We start from the raw sequence: 17,557 nt of genomic DNA, 5'->3' as shown, positions 1-17,557 counted from the left end.
ATAATGACACTTCACTTATGAGGCCTTAGGTTGTAAGAGCACACAGTGTTGGAGGTCAGGTCTGCCAGCCGCCATTTAAAATACAGAATCGTCCCAATGAAAACATTTAATTTTGTTCTCTGGCAAATTCATTTAGCGAGAGCCTGATGGGAGACCTAAAAACCTTCAAAAACATAGAATTATGAAATGAATAGAACTCCTCATATATATATATATCACAATCATTTCTTATTTTTATTTGGTTTAAAGATTATTCTTTTCTTAAGAGCATTGTAAAGGATTGTTTTCAAGAATTTAATATTTATTTAGCTGGTTCCTTTTTTGTGTGTAAACAAAAGCATTTACTCTCTTCTTGTTTGAGTTTGATATGGTTTCATAATGCTTGTTCATGCTAGCTGAATGTCATTCTACACACACAGACACAGACACACACACAGACACACACACAGACACAGAGAAACACAAAATGAGCTGTAGAGGTTGTTCAGATGATGGCGGCAAACCACTAATGTGGTGAAAGACACCTTTAAGGAAATCGAGTCCAATTATAGACAGCAGTGCATATTGACTACCGTTAAAGGGCAACTTGGCCCTAACAAGCTTGTCCTTTAACCTCTCAAGCCTTATTTTATACTTTGTTGTATGATAGTGTGGTGTCGCTTCTTTGTGAGCTTGTAGATCGGCTATTTTCAAAAAATATATATCTTTTGTAAGTTTTTGACTAGATGTATCTATAACATTCCAAACATAGGTTGAAAGTGGTTAAATCTAGTCCAGTAGTATGTAGTCCAGGTGTGTTTATAATGTATTAGCCTAAGAGATAGTGTACCAAGCAGAAGAAATGTCCCTCCACCAGCGTCATCATCACTTAAACTAAACAAAGCGCTCCTCTGCAGGAGGAACAGGACATTTCTGGAATAGTTTCTCCCTCCTCCCAGCCCTCCCCTCTGCCTCTAGCGAGGGGCCCAGGATGGAGGCGGGGGGGGGTTTCAGATTGCTTCTGCAGCTTGTTAATAACACTGTATGCTGGCCAGGTTTTATCATCTGCTTTCTTCCTCTCTTCCATCTGTCTCACTCGACTTTTCTCTTCCTCCTCACACCTTGGGGATCTATTTTTAGAATTCTATATGTCGACTCATCATGCCTCTCTCTCTCATTCCTGTCTCCCTCTGCCCCCCCCCCCCCCCCCACGGTGTCTCTGGGAGTATTAAGCAGTAGCAGTAGATTTCTGTTTTTGGCTTCCTCTGTATCTCTCTCTCTCTCTCTGCAGTACAGTATATTCTCTACTATCAGACAAGCTGCGGTCTGCTCAGCTGGAGAGTAGCGTAGGAGCACTGCCCTGGCTCTGAGGACACAAGAAACAAAGAGAGAAAAAGAGAATCTTTATCAGCTGTGCAGCAGTGTTTTGTTTTCTTTCTTTTTTTTCAATTATGGCATGCCTATTTGGGCATGTCTTTGTAGGCAGCAGTTTTCCAACAATTCCGAAACATTTAAAGTAGCAGATGTACATGCTCACGTCACAGATAGACTACTTTTACTATTCATCGCACAGAAAAGTATATATTATAGGGCTTAAGTGGTTAATCGTTTACATTTTTGTCCCAATTTATTCGTTATGCCAATTCCCCCTGGCTGTTCCCTGTCACTGACAACCTCTACTTGTTAGTCTAGGGAGGAGGTAGACACCCACCTCTCCTCTGAGAGGTGGGTGTGTCTTTGATTTAGACATAAACACATTGCTTGCTCACTGAGAGCCGCAAACCTGCTGTGGCCCCAAAGATTTGCCGGACAAACATTTCTTTTTAGCAGAGGAATCGAATAAGGCGAGGTGAAAAAAGGGGTATATTCATCTGTTGCACAAAGGCAGTGGTGATCTAATCCCAAAGCCTCTCAGTTATTGAATTCTGAGAAAAGAGGGAGAGAAAGGCAGCAGGACAATGACGGCAAGCAGACGCATCCAACAGAGCCATCCCACAGAGGACGGCGTCAACTGGTGTGTCTTCAGTGGCAGGGGGCTGAAGCAAGGCCACCATTCAGCCCACTGAGGCGCAATAGTTGCTTTTCCAATGCATAAAACCGACTTAACTTCTTCCACAGAAAGGCGAGTCCAACCACAGCGAGTCGCTATGGTTGGACGTTATTGAACTTCACCGTTGGCAACGTCCAACCGTCTGTGTAGGAGAGTGGTAAACAATGCTAAATTGCTGTCTGGAAACAATCTCCATTTCACCTGTACAGTCCAACAAAAAACGGTTAACATTTTAGGTGAGAAATAGGCCATGCAGTTGCTCTGTCACATTTACAACATACAACATTTACAATAAAGGTTTGTTAACCGTATTCAGCAGCGTCCATGCTGTATAGGGGACTCTGGTCAGAGAGAATAATGCACTAGTGTCATTACATCACGTCAATCGGTAGTCTGCAGTGTTTCCGCATCACCATTTGGTATCGCCTCAGCTCGCTAGTTACCTCGATGGAGGTGATGCAGTACCAAAAAAGTACCGTACTTTTTGCCGAATGGAAAACCAAAATTGTCAAGTTTCCATGCAAAAGGAAAAGCACCAAATGTTTCCAACACATTTTTTTTATTATACGTGTACGTTTTCTAAATATTTCAAGAATTCTCAAAAATATAGAAAATAGCAGATCTATGTAAGCTCATAATGTGTTTATGTTTTAAATGGAGCTTTAGTGGATAGAGATGGGGTAGGGGGCATTCCATGCCACGCCAAGAAGATAAATGCAATGAAAAGAGCCTGAAGGATGTGTGACATTGAAAGAGGCAGACAAAGGGAAAGCAATTCAATCTTTCATACAGAGGTTTGGCTGCAGTAATGCACTGAATTAAGATGCATTCCATTCCTCCACGCCTGTCCTGTGAATACCTGAATACCCAACATTCTTTATTCCATATAACCACAGCTGCAGCCTGCAATAAATTCTCTGTTGAGAAATTCTACTTGAAAAAATATATATATTATAATTAATTTGTCATCTTAATATTTCTGCTTATAAACTTTACTTATTTTTTTTTAAGGCGAGATTACATTTTAATTTTTTTAAACATTGAGCAAAAACGTTGGATGAATCGGTTCATACTTTGTGAATTCTTGTGGTTTCAAGTCTGAAAAGAGAAGGATGCAAAATGAACATAGTCAGACCACAAGGGTTATATTTTAGTAACCACACACCATGAATGACCTGGAGAGATCTGGACTGTGTTTTGTGTGATTGCAATCACATGACTCTCACCGAACTGGCCCTGATGCAGTTTAATAGAAATTAAATTGGTTTCTTGGAGGCGATACGGTCCTATGTCAGTCATCGCCACAGATTTAATTAAGATACTGCACTGGGGTCCGTTAATCAAATCAAATGGTTATTCTTCCTTCTGATGACAAATCCAAACCATATTTGCCCTCTTATGTCGTATTCATGTAGAGAGAGACACACACACACACACACACACACACACGCTTCATAACTTCAAAGCTGTGAAGTGTCCATTAACCACTTAAGACCTACATAGTTCATACGTTGTTGTACGACAAATAGAGAAAATGACAGATCTTCAAGCTCACTTCAATACTTTTGTAGTTTAGTTACGATTTGTTTTCCTTTTGTTTGATGAAAGTGTTGAAAATGTTTGCCTATAATGACATGCCCAAAATAGGTACACACGGCTTGAAAGTGGTTATAGCAGTTGGCTGCAGCCGGTAGCAGGGCGTTTGCAGGACAGAGAGATACAGTACATGGTTCTGGTGCCAGACGGAGAGATCTCTGAGAATTGGTGTGTTTGCCAAGGAAAGTTTTTGCAATACCCTTCTCTAGCCCCCCCTCTTTACGTGTGTGTGTGTGTGTGTGTGTGTGTGTGTGTGTGTGTGTGTGTGTGTGTGTGTGGAGACAGAGAGCAGGCCACTTCTTGGGACATTTTTGCTGTCATTTGTCACGCTGGTTCTTTATACTGTGTTTACTGTGAGAATTTTGTTCCAAAAGTTGATAACCACAAAAAAAGAGTGTGTATACTTGTGAGGTATACTGTTGTCCTCACAAATATGGTTTTGGAGTTTTATAGATCAACCTTGTGAACCATTTAGCTAGAAATGTTGTTTTCATGGTTAACAAAGATTTTTTAGAGCTAAAGATAACAAGTAGGAAAAGATTTAGGCGTGGGATCACGGTTAGTTTAGGAGTTTGGCTTGTAGGGTTAGATTTAAGCTTCGGTTTAGGCAGGGCTTCAAAATGGCTATATCTAAAACGTTGCTATACTCACTGTGTGTGTGTGTGTGTGTGTGTGTGTGTGTGTGTGTGTGTGTGTGTGTGTGTGTGTGTGTGTGTGTGTGTGTGTGTGTGTGTGTGTGTGTGTGAAATAAGCCTTGCAAATAGGGGAACAAGAAGCTGTCCTGTCCTTAACCCATTCAATCCGGGGACGCACCTGTGTCATTTTAGCTATAACCATTATTTTATACTTTGGCTATTATGCCGCGCCGAGGTGCCACGATACAAGCTTGTAGATCTGCTATTTTGGAAATTTTGTGAAAACTTTTGAATATATATTATTTAAAGTGAACATTTCTAAAATATTTTGTACCAGGGACTTCCAGAAGCAAAGATTTGAGTTGCAAATGTTCGCTTTAAAAAATATATATCTATTAAAAATGTTCATGATTTTTCAAAAATAGCAGATCTACAATTTTTGAACATTTTTGAAAAATCTTGAAAGTTCATAGCGCGGCACTCGGTGCCGTGCTATGAGCTTGCATATCTGCTATTTTTTAATAGCCAAATTAAATATGGATAAAGTGCTTAGCACGGATGCGTTCCCGGTCTGAACGGGTTAATCACAGTGGACGGTTCCTCTTACACTGAGACATTAGCGGAGTGGGATTAATGGAGGCAGCAGGGGAAGTGTGCTGAAGCATTTGAGACAAGGGGGTCAGTTCTCTCTCTCTCTCTTCGCTTCTTATGCCTTCAGAGGGAGTGTGTGTGTGTGTGTGTGTGTGTGTGTACTTGTATCACGATACTTGTGAGGGCCAAATGTCCCCACAAAAAGTAGAGTAGAATTTGAAAAATTTGAAAAAAAAACCCAGTACCTTTTAACAAGGTACTGGTTTTATTATCAGGCACTTGATGAAGGACTGAACTAATTAATGATTGTTTTGCCCGGATGTTTTTAGTTGGAGAAAAAGAGTGGTAAAGAATATGAACTTGAACATGGGTTAGTCTCTATGTGCCTCCATACCTTGTCTTCTGTTTTTTTCTGTTTTTAGTTTTTTTCTCATGTTAATTTTTTGTCGTGTTTGTTTTTTCCCTGTTAATGATGTCTATTTTGTGTTCATTTGGTGCTTTAGTTGTTTAGTTCTTTTTGTTTCGTTGTGTCCTGATTTGTCCCAACGTTGTATTTTGTGCTGTCTTTGTAGTCATATGACTACTCACTGTGGTGCCCATATGAAAAAAAAAAAAGAAATTGAGAAATGGTTGTTTTTATGGTTAGGAAAAGATTCAGGTTAGGATTAGGCTCTTTCAGAGGATAGGTTTAGGGGTTGGTTTAGAGATTTCCTCATTTTATGCTTAGTTGTGCGGCAAAGTCGCGCACCATGAAATTGCCCATCTACGAGCTCACAACGTATCGCACTGCGACGCGTTGCGAGTTTGTAGATCTGGTACTTATCAGCTTTTTCCAGTCCTAAAATGCTGTCCTAAAATGTTGACGTCCTCACAAGTATAGTAATACTAAGCGTGTGTGTGTGCGTGCGTGCGTGCGTGTGAAAGCATCATTGTCTTTCATGGGCTCTCTCTGGGTGAGTGCAGTGGACCAGCCCTCAGGCCGTAAGGTGGTGCAGAGGAGATGTGATCGGTATCAGTGCATCGGGACCTCTTCCATTTAAGGCTAAACCGTGACCCGATTGGGATCAGTGCACCAGGCTCGTTGAGAGGCCTTTTTTTTTACCTCCAACTCTTTGTGTGCTAGCTTGGACGTTCTGCCTCCAAAACGTCTAATCTGTTTAGTCTTCATTGTGGACTGTTGTGTCCGTAGTCGTTCTACGAGACAGAAGGAGATGGTATCTGTCTACTATCTTCTGTGTAGTCGTTTGCACTCCTGCATTCTAGATATCTTATCTTCTCTCTCTCTCTCTCTTTGTCTCTCTCTCAGGCGGGGAGCGATGGTGAGAGTATTGGAAACTGTCCGTTCTCCCAGAGACTCTTCATGATCCTGTGGTTGAAGGGGGTCGTGTTCAACGTCACCACAGTGGATCTTAAGAGGTGAGTCAGCAGGAATCCTTCACAGGCCATCGCAGGGGGGGGGGGGGGGGAGACCCTCCCTTAGCCCCTCCCTCCTCCTCTTCCTCCTCCTCCTCCTGGTTGAGGAGGTCTCCGTCCTCCATCTCCTGTCTCTCTCCGCTGTCTCCCTCCTCTCCTATTCTCGTTGCTTCCCGGGAACCTTCCCGGGCGTTTTCCACGAAGACCTTCACGGCGACGCGGCGGCGAGCACTTTGATCCGGCTCCGCCTCCGGCACGTTCGGCCGCCTCCCGACTGCTTATTTGCTTTTCCCATGACCCTTTCCCAAGCCGTAGAAAAACCAGAGGAAAAATAAACACGTGCAGGGACTCCGGGGAGGCTATTTAAGGTTGTTCTCCCAGCTCAACTTCCTGCGTCAGATTTTGGGGGGTAACATGTTATTTTTCACCACCGAGGTCACCACGAATCAAAGGCAGGATTAAAAAAAGGGGATCGTCTGCAATTTTCAACTTCCAGTATTTTCTCCTCCCAGATGAGGAGAACGTTCTTAAGTTGTACCAGGCTACCAGCAGCTCTCTATAACCCATCACTCGTTATGTTTCTGTCTGAGTGAATGAGTCATGTAAATGCTTCCTGATTGTTTTTCCACGTCATGGGCCAGGCCCGGCGAACGGCTGATTATTTTCAGACATGTACAGATTAGACTCCTGGTTTCCATGGGTCTTTTTTTTCTCTAGCTTCTTTTTATTTTTGACTCAGAGTCTGCGACCCGTTTCTGGATTTTAGACGTGCAGATCTATTGCCGCTTAGAAAGAAGAAGATCTGTTGCCGCGTGGCTCGTGACGTGTTCCACTGGATTCACCACCAACTGCTGGCTGGAGAAACACATCATAGACATGTTCAGAACACACTGTTTTCCTTACACAGAAACATAATACGATTTGTGTCTATTTGGTGGTTAACCACTTAAGCCAGTGGTTCTCAAACGTTTTCATGTCAAGGACCCCAAAAATTGTAAAAATGTATTTGGCCGTGGACCACCATCTGAAAAGGTTTTGTGCCAGGGACCCTCAGAAGAGAAGACTTGTGTTGAAACAAATTCTAAATTATTAAAACATTTTCAAACACTTTCAAGATTTTTCAAAAATGTTCAAAAATAGCAGATGTACAAGCTCGCAGTGCGACACGATGTGACTCGCTGTGAGCTTGTATATCTGCTATTTTTGAATAGCCAACGTATAAAATATGGATAAAGGGGTTAGAATGATTGTGATGCTGTATTAACAAATTTTTCTGGGGACCCCCCCCATTTTTCTGGGGCCCCCACTTTAAGAACCACTGAGCCCTAGATACGTTGTCGTGTAGAAGTCGCTGAGCGAACCATCGGTACCCAGCTACCCACTATCAAGTACATCTGCCAGAAACACTGAGAGCAGACCCCACCCAGCCTTGTAATGGACTGTTCAACCTCCTGCTGAGTGGGAAACAATACCGGTGTCTCCGGGTCACAAAAACAAGGCTCAGATATCACTTTTTTTCCCAGGACTGTATCAACGATGAATTAGCTGGGCAATTCAACGAAAATATATTCACCCGTTTCCTAGGCTGTGTGTTTTCCACTTCCTGTCGATTTCATTGGATATCATTGGTCATCTGACCAGTTTCATTGGATTTCATGGATCAAATCGACAGGAAGTGGAAAACACACAGCCTAGGACACAGGTGAATAGAAACCGATATTTCGAACCAATAACTTACTTAATCTTGCTCATGTACTGTACGTTAATTGAATAATCGAGGGGCTTATATATCAAGGAATGGACACAAACAAATTCTAATAGATTTCTTATAATTGACTAAATGGATTGGTCTGATTAACCATTTAACTCTGTATTATACTTCGTTGTACAATGGTGGCGTACGAAAATTGCGATGCGTTGTGAGCTTGTAGATCGGCTATTTTCACCATTCGTTTTTATTATTGATTCATTAATCATAATCGAGGCAAAAGTTTAAAATAATCATGATATTGATTTGAAGTCATATTGCCCAGCCCGATGATAAACATGTTATTCTAGTCTCACTCATTGGCACCTTTATTGTTGCAATACTTAGCACTGGCACTTTACTAGTAGTATGTCATATACTGTATAATCAATCGTCATGCATTGTCAGTTTACCAATAGAATGGACTGACATAAAACTGAACTGGAACGGAACTGTGCTTTACTATATAATATCAATCGTCGACTGTTAATGAATAGATTGTCTTTCTGCACTGTACCTTTCTGTGTGGGGATGCACTAACACCCCACGTTTTTCTATATTCTGTGTGTCCATACTCTCGCTGAGGGTATCTAATCTAAAACACAGGCTGCCATGGTCCTGCTGTAAAAGGCATTGGAGGATATCCGCCCACTTAGCAGTGTCTGTTTTCCTCTCACTCCACTCCTCAAACAAGCCTTTGTTCCGCCGGTGCGACCGCTCGTTGCTCTGGCTGGCATTTTTTGTTCTAAGGAGACCATTGATAACGTTGCTTCACATTTTCCACGCTGCATATAGCAGCATACGTGTGACCTTGACTGTGCACAAGCGTTCTGCACAAGAAGCATTTTGTTTGTCCTGTTTATGGCTCTATATATTTCTTTTACTGCAGCATGTGAATATGAATGTGAGAACGTTGTCTCATCTTTATTAGCCATGCAAAGAGTTACTGCCTGGAGTGGAAATGGTTCCTGTGACTTTCCCTACACACAAAAAAAGTTCCATTCTCTCTCGGCCTCCAAGGCAGTCTAATGTTGCTGTGATAAAAGCCTGATGTTCTCCGGGGAATTCTCTTACACCACTGTTAATCAACGTCTGGTCCAGGGCCCACCGGGGTCCAAATGGACCCTTAAGGGTCTGGAACTCTGAGATGGAACTGTTTTTAATCTTTCACCCCAATCTACACTATAAAAGTCTCAGTGTTGAGGGTCCGTTTAGACCACCTGGTGGTCCCCAGACCCAACGTTAAGAACCAGTGTCTTGGTGGAGAACACCCCCCTCCCCCTCCTCTTTGAGTGAGGGTGCCACTTCCTTTTTGCATGCCCAAGAATTGAAATAGTTTCCTGTTTTGTTGCCGCCCTTGGGCGGCTTGTCCAAAAACCCTGATAAGTACCGTGTGCGTGCACGGTCACGGCACACAGTGACACGGGCTCCATGTTGGATCAGTGATGGTGTTTTGTACTGCAGGCAGGGGTTCCCAAACCTTTCCGTGACATGGACCCCCATATAATAGCCTCTGGCTGCAGCACCCCTGTTGTGAAATGGCTTAAATATAAGAAATAAATGAAAATACCGATCTAGATGCAGCAACGTGTTATTTTCACTATTTTTGAAACTTTAACATTTTTTGTTAGTGTTAAAAAAAGAACGATGGATGAATGAATATTCCCTTTTTTCCTTTTCCTCCTCTCTATATGGCGCCCCCTGGCTGCCCCCACTTTGAAGACTTGTGGTGTACTGTAGTGTAAATGAAAGGGGATTCTGTCAGTCTCTGAAGGTCACAGTTACATTTGCTTTATGTTGATTTATGACAGAGCTGTTTAGTTTGAGGTTTTTGTTGGTATTATTGGGCCTGTGTTGTGTTCATACCCGTCATTCAACACATGCTTATTACTGGGTGTGTGTGTGTGTGTGTGTGTGTGTGTGTGTGTTTGTGTGTGTCTACAATATGTACATCATATCTGACCTCTCGAGACATCTAGAACACAACGTGCTAGCTCTGAGAACTGCACAGAGATAGGAATGTGCACAAACATACATGCAGTGTGTGTGTGTGTGTGTGTGTGTGTGTGTGTGTTGGGGTGAGTGAAATGGTCTAGAACAGTTGAGCACGGTGCAGCTGCAGCAGGCTATTGTAATCCTCTGTACTGACCCAGGAAAGTCTAGTTTGTAAATGTGCTTTTTTATAAAGATGTCAATCCCCAGAATGACATGACTTGATATATGGTTATCTATCATATCTATATGATATCTATGGTTGTATGCAACTTATTAAAGCCTTGACGCAAATCGAAAGCTCCAGTCCAGTGTGTTGAGTATTTCAGAAGTGGTCTTTTTTGTTTTTAATATTGTGTCCATTCTAGAGCCAGACCAAAACATATCGGCCAGTCTGATGTGGTTGTTTGTTTCAGGCCATTGTTTGACTTGTCATGACATGTCATTATAGACGAATGATTTCAAAGTTTTTCCAAAATGGCTGATCTACAAGCTCATAACGCGTTGCAACGCAGTGGTTAAATGAAATAAGGTTTGGTTTATGTGTTTATTTTTTACCTATCAAAAACATATTTGTGCTTATTTTTTTATTTGTTTGTTTTTTTAATCAAATCAAACGTTTTTCAAACTGATTAGAAAGTTTTACACACTGACAAAATATTGGTCAAAATATTGGTGGTCTAGAACTCTCCAAAATCAGGATTGGCATCGGGCTCCAACATCTGGCATCGGTCGGCACTCTAATCCTTTCAGAAATGCCAACCTCCGTTTGGGTAGTGACATCTGAAATATCTGAAATAAATTGCATTGCAGGTGTTGCCCATTCAGTCAACATGATGTGCAATGTTCTCTCCATGTGGTCTCATCCTAGGAAACCTGCAGACCTTCAGAACCTGGCCCCCGGCACACACCCGCCCTTCATCACCTTCAACGGCGAGGTCAAGACCGATGTCAACAAGATCGAGGAGTTCCTCGAGGACATCCTCAGCCCACCCAAGTGAGTGAGGAAGACTGTGAAAACGCCACCCTCATGAGCACCCTGTGGGTGTGCCGTGTTAGAACCTGACCACTGTCAAGTTCAGAGCTGTTGTGTAACCTACTCTCTCTCTGTGTGTGTGTGTGTGTGTGTGTGTGTGTGTGTGTGTGTGTGTGTGTGTGTGTGTGTGTGTGTGTGTGTGTGTGTGTGTGTGTGTGTGTGTGTGTGTGTGTGTGGGTAGGTTTGCTAAGCTCAGCGCCAGGCATCCTGAGTCAAACACAGCTGGGATGGACATCTTCGCTAAGTTTTCAGCCTTGATCAAGAACTCAAAACCAGATGCCAATGAAGGTGAGTTGATACTCCTAACACCTTTCTTATCTCTCTCTCTCTCTCTCGCACTCACAGCGTGGTATGTAACTGTAAAGAGAGGCGCAAAGCCCAGAAGTCCTCCAGTTGTGACAGACTGGTGGTTGCTGGGCGACACCAGTTGCCTTGCTGTGATTGGAGGTTTGCTTTGGGAGTTTGGCCTCACACAGGAACACAGAGCTTTTGTTCTTCTGTCCCCGTGACTGAATCTTGTCCCCCAGGTCTCCTCAGACCATCTCACCTGGACTGAATCTTGTCACCCAGGTCTCCTCAGACCATCTCACCTGGACTGAATCTTGTCACCCAGGTCTCCTCAAACCATCTCATTTGGATGGATTGTTAATAAAATACGATGAAGTCACCCTAACACTGGGCAAGAGTCCAAAAGGGAACTGGTCTCCATAATCTCCCTAATTGGTTTAATCAACCCCAAAGAAAGGCTGCAGTAGATTAAACAAACATAAACATGTTTTATATGATAGGAGAAATATTTCATAGAATACTGCAATGAATGTAATACATTCCCAGAGATTATATGTATCAGTCCAACTATTTAAGATTTGAGGAACTGTACTGCATCTATCATATTTTAAATATTAAGCATGGTTTTCATGAAAAACATGAGGTATAATATGACACTTGCCTTGTGCTATCTTGTGGTATCTTAGTTTAGATGGCTGCTCTCCACCCTGGGGAAATATTGACCTACTGTGTTTGGTGCTGAATGCCAGCAGGGCTATGTCAATAGAGTTTTATGCCTGAATCTCGTGTCTAGATGATAAAGACACTACTTGGTTAATGATAGACCTAGGTATTCTGCTGTAGCCTACTGTTAAATGTGGCACATAAGATCTTTATGTACCAGAGTGGTTGCCTTTCTCAATGAAATGCTGCCCTCTGGTGGGTGATCGTAATATGTTCACTGCAGCTGTGCAGTGGTTGGAGGCCTCAAGAAAAGCCTCAACGGGGCGTGCCGGCAGCTGCGTCAACCTCTCTGCTTCCTCTCTATATCTATAAATTAATGGAATCTCTGTATCTATATCTTTCCTTCGCATATCTTGAGAACCACTTATCCAATCCACTTCACACATGGCATGTGTATTGCTGAGGTGTGAGGACACAAGGAAGAACAGTGTAATTTTTTATTTTAATTTTATTTATTTATTATACTTTATTGATAGGAACGTAGGCTGACAGGAAATGGGGACTGACTTGCAGCAAAGGCCGTCTGGATCGGGAGTCGAACCCGCGACACGCTGTCAGGCTGAATTACCAGCCTATAGGTGTGACACCCAGACGGTTACGCCAACCGTCCGGGCCAGTGTAAAGTTTATTAAAGCGGTTCTCTACAATGCTGCAAGCAGAAGTTCCGGGAACCAAGCAAGCGACCCATTCCGAACGGGCAGACATTCTGAACGGCTATGCCCCAAACGGGCACTGTACTTGTCTAAATAAAGCACACAAAAAATAAACCTTTTCACAGAACAAGTACTGACAGTACACTTGCTTATGAGCATGTAAACATTTTAGACTGGGCATCAAAACCTAATGTCTTCACAGGCTCACAGAAGAGCTGATCACCATTTGAGCTTTGCCCTTGTTCTCAAGCGTCTGTCTGTCTGTCTGTCTGTCTGTGTAGCCCTGGAACGTGGGGTCCTGAAGACACTTCAGAAGCTGGACGAGTACCTGCGCTCGCCGCTCCCCGACGAGATCGACCATAACAGCATGGACGATGTGAAGGTGTCCAGCCGCAAGTTCCTGGACGGAGACGACATGACCCTGGCCGACTGCAACCTGCTGCCCAAGCTGCATATAGTCAAGGTGAGAGGGTTGAATTTGTACTTTTGTTTTTATCTAAACAAAAGTTAAAGCTCTATACTCCGACAATAATCATTGCTATGGAGTTGCAATTTCATCCAATCAGGCGAGACAACCCATTTCATCTATCAGCTCTAATTTTAGAATGAACCAGATCCAATTTCATCAGCTTATTTTTTGGTTTAATCACTTTAAATGTCACTTCTTTCTTTATCCTCCTGACTGGATGAAAGTGGTACCCCGACCTGAACATTTTATTTATTTTTATTAAAGATATGGAACGATGAGGAGACCCCTTTTACTGAACACTCTATAGCAGGGGTCTTCAACAGGGGGTCCGGGACCCCTAGACGGTCCTCAGGGTTACTACAGGGGGGCCGCAAAATCTTTGTGTGATAGGAACTTTTATTTTACATTAACCACTTGAACCCTACCCTTTTCTGAGGAGAACTCAGCCTCGTGCTTGTAGATCGGCTATTTTCGGCAAAGAGGTTTGGTGTAGAGGCCAGGGGAAAAAAGAGCAGACCAAGTACAGAGTGAAAGGTCAAGTTTACTAAGTACTGGGGGCTGAAGTGGTTAAATGTCTGAAAATGTACATTAACATGAATCCAACACAACACCGATAGTGCTGGCAAACAAGTCTATGAAATATATGAAAAGGTTGTATCTGCAAAGTTGTATTTATAAAATATGTAGTGGGGGTCCCTGCTTTAAGGGGTCCTTGGCCTGAAAGACGTTGAAGACCCCTGCTCTATTGCAATGATTACGGATGGAAATATAGAGCTGTTATTTATTTTAACAAAACAAAACAAAACTTACAACCTGTCACCTCCTGGTGAAACTCCTCATTGTCAGGTGTAACGAAGCAGCTGGTGATTTTGTGTATCAGGGGAGACGTGGTTGTCGATAACCTCCAAAGACCAACAGTAAGGGTTGGCAGTGATGGGGTCTAAATACTCCACTTGGGGGGGGGGGGGGTTGACAACTCATTTGGGGAGGGGGAAAAAAATCTTGGACTTCATGTGGCCATCCTGTGACGTCAGTAGTCTATGACATCGTCTATATGACATAGTATGACTTCAGATTTGGGCAAAGGTTCAGCCCCATCTGAGCCACATTGACTTCCATTATGAAAATTAAAGTATTTCAAAACACATAAAACGTACAGTATGTGGACAAAAAAACTAAGCTGGCCTACTGGCAGTGTACACAAGACATTTTGGTGAAAATCACATACCCTCTTTTAGACGGCTAGCCTCCTGCAGAGCCACTGCGTAACAACAAAGAATGTGAATGTCTTGTAGTACTGTATTACTGTACATATGGCTGTCACAATTACAAATTTAAATTGACGATTAATTGTCACTCAAATAATTGCGATTAACGATTTAATTATGCGTTTGGCATTGAACATTATTGGAACATATGAAGCCTTTTAGGCTTCGTAATCAAAAGTTGCGCAGGGCAGATATGACAAATAACTGAAATATAGTAAGATTATTGAGATATTTGAATGGCAGATCTACAAACTTCGTGACGCGTTGTAATTTCTGCTTTTTAAAAATATTTGAAAATGTGTGAAAATCTTTCAATATGGAAACTATTATGAAGATTATGCAAAAATAATTGCGATTATCTCAAATAATCACATTAGACGATTATGAAATAATTGTGACAGGCCTAACTGTACAAAGTGTTTTTTTATCAGAGCATACAACCTGGCCGATGGCTCAGTCTCACCATCACTAACCCGTTTCTCCAGGTCGTGACCAAGAAGTACAGAGGCTTCGACATCCCCAAGGAGATGACAGCGGTGTGGAAGTACTTGAACAACGCCTACACTCGCGAGGAGTTCACCAACACCTGCCCCAGCGACAAGGAGATCGAGTTCGCCTACGCAGACGTAGCCAAGAGGCTGATCAAATAAGCTCCTACTCGTACCACGCTACTCCTCCGTCTCACCCTCCACCCTCCCACCTCCCACCCTCGATGCCCTGCCCGCTGCTCAAGGATCCGTTCGTTCACGAGAAAGAAAAATAAACAAAAACTATGGATTCCTCTCCTTCGCTTCCTCATCTAGGAGCGAACCCCAGTGCATGAACCCGTTTTCTGTTCGTTCGTTATTTCTCAACGTTTTTCTTCTTCTTTTTTATTTTATAGATCTCTGTAGCTGAGACGGCAAACGTCTCCGATGTTCTATGTTCAGTGGTTAACCACTTAATCCCTATTTTATACTTCGTCATACGACGGTGTCGCACAGAAATAGCCAATCTACATTCTCACAACGTGGTGTGGTGTGAGATTGTACAGATCTGCTATTTTCTCTCCTTTTTTTAATGTTTGCCTGACATGCCCAAAATAGGGACGCCAGATTGAATGTGGTTAGTTGCTTTCTTTTTTGTTTAGTTTTTTGTCTTGCACGTCTGATAAATGTGAGCTGGCGAGACCATAAAGGGCCAGTGAGACACTACAGAGGCCTGCATGTGTATCTGGGCTTATCAGTGTTGGGAGCACCAGTTGACATGCTCCCCGAGAAGTGACCTTCAAGTTGACCTTCAGTCTACCGGTGTATGGTCATACGCTGTTGTCTATTTTTCTGTTGTCTAAAGAATATTGATTTTGCTCTTTCTAGGCTTGCTATGGAAATGAACACTGAGGGAGGACAGTTATTTTTTCTCTCTCTCTTGTCTGTCTGTCTGCCTTTGGCTAACGAAGCAGCGTAAAACAGTGTTGAAAGCTTCAGTGTTGTTGTTATTTCTTTTGGTTAGTGTATTTGAAAGGTTTGTCAGTTAGAGGCTATAGGCCGAACCAGAACCGGTTGACAGATCAAGCGAAAGATGCATTTATTCTACTGTAGAGTTGCTCCAATAAATCAGAATAACAGTAACTACAGGTAACGGCTACCTGGCATCCATGCTCTGATTTCTCATTATATTATATGGGCAAGAGTGTTCAGCACCGTAGGGCTGTGTAGAAATTAAACTGTACCGGCTGCATACATGTATGTATAACATTTTTAACTCAGGAAAAAGGGAACCTGAGATTTATGAAATCTTCAACCGCATGTAGCTTATATAGAACCATTTGTGGTTGTACAAATGTAAAAAAAAAATGCCTTTTTTAATCACTACATTGCCTCAAAATATGTCTGCATAGACACCAACACACTGAGTAGCAAGCCTCTATTTACCAGAAATGCAAGCTGACTCTTTCCTTCTCTGGTGAAGGGAAGTGTTCACTTGCGTGGCGCTGGAAGTAGCAGCAGTTTGGATTACACATCACTGACCAAAAAAGGGCACATTATTCTGGTCTCACTGTGGATAGGATGACTCCTGCTATGTAAACTAGTGTAGTCATTAAAAAAAACACGCTCTCGTCCGCAGCAGACGGAAGGAAGGACTCTAATGTGCGGTCAGACACCAGGAAAGGTGACACTAAAGATATTTATGAGAAAATGAATAGAGGAGAGTATCAATGGATTCTGGTCTTCAGTATGTAGCTTGATCTGAGTTAGTGAATGTATGATATTATACAGTAGCTCTAAAGGTGCAGATAAAAAGAAACCCACCCCACCCGCCATGTTTTTCAGATGTTTGTTTTGAAACAAATTTGATTAAAAAGGAATTGTAAATATTTGTTGTGATTGCTCAATGTGTAAATTTTATACATTCAACTCGAGGAACTAGGCCTATTTCTTGCCTGCTTGGATTTTAATTCAAGAAAATATCTCTTCTGGCCTTAAAACATTTTCTCTTTCCTGATGTTTTTTTTCCCCAAGACTTTCTTTTTTCATCTCCCAGAAATCACTGCATTGAAATGAGTTTCATTGTTAAAAAAAAAATTAAAAAAATTATGTCATGGCTTCTTTTTTTCTTTTTCTTTTTTTTTTTACAAGTCTTGACAGAATAAAAATAAACTCTTCTCTTATTGGCCATCTGGCTTGTGTATTTGTGCTTTTGTTGCACATCTATCTTGTCTTATGATGCTCGAGGAAGCAATGGAACAGAAATAAGAGGAAGCAATGGAACAGAAATAAGACCTGTTTGTTTGCAGTGTGCAATCCCCCCCTTCGCTCTCTCTGTCTCTCACAGTTTTCACCACCAAGGAATGTATCGAGTGGGTGCCCACCCACTCTGCCAACTCCTCCTCCCCCTGAAGACACCCACAGCAGTCGGTTTGACCATGTTTTGCAGCCTGCTCCCAATCCTCCAATGTTCTTCGCAGCACAAACAAGTCTACTCTGCAGATCTGATCGTAGCCAACGTTTCGCAACAGGCAAAGAGGAACATGGAGGGAAAAAAAGGTGTCGGGGGCGTAGAGCTTTTGGATACTGTCCAGATCATTAAAATATCATGTTTCAGTCACAAACATTCTCCTCTCCTTCCCCTGAAGAA

At 42.4% G+C, this 17,557-nt stretch overlaps 1 protein-coding gene across 1 annotated transcript in view; it reads left to right on the top strand.

Annotated features, from left to right (window-relative positions):
* clic4 (chloride intracellular channel 4) overlaps nt 1–17,095 on the top strand; it is a 29,013-nt gene extending 11,918 nt beyond the window's left edge. Inside the window, exons 2-6 of the mRNA XM_080414781.1 lie at nt 6,158–6,267; nt 10,875–11,000; nt 11,221–11,327; nt 12,985–13,166; nt 14,926–17,095. Of these exons, the coding sequence (XP_080270907.1) occupies nt 6,158–6,267; nt 10,875–11,000; nt 11,221–11,327; nt 12,985–13,166; nt 14,926–15,090 (690 nt within the window). The 3' untranslated portion in view covers nt 15,091–17,095. The remainder of the gene's footprint in view (nt 1–6,157; nt 6,268–10,874; nt 11,001–11,220; nt 11,328–12,984; nt 13,167–14,925) is intronic.
* Nucleotides 17,096–17,557: the final 462 nt, after the last annotated feature.

This window comes from Gymnoscopelus braueri (genome assembly GCF_963280865.1).
Source record: "Gymnoscopelus braueri genome assembly, chromosome: 19".
In the NCBI taxonomy this organism is placed as follows: domain Eukaryota; kingdom Metazoa; phylum Chordata; class Actinopteri; order Myctophiformes; family Myctophidae; genus Gymnoscopelus; species Gymnoscopelus braueri.
This window is presented reverse-complemented; position numbering and strand designations above follow the sequence as displayed.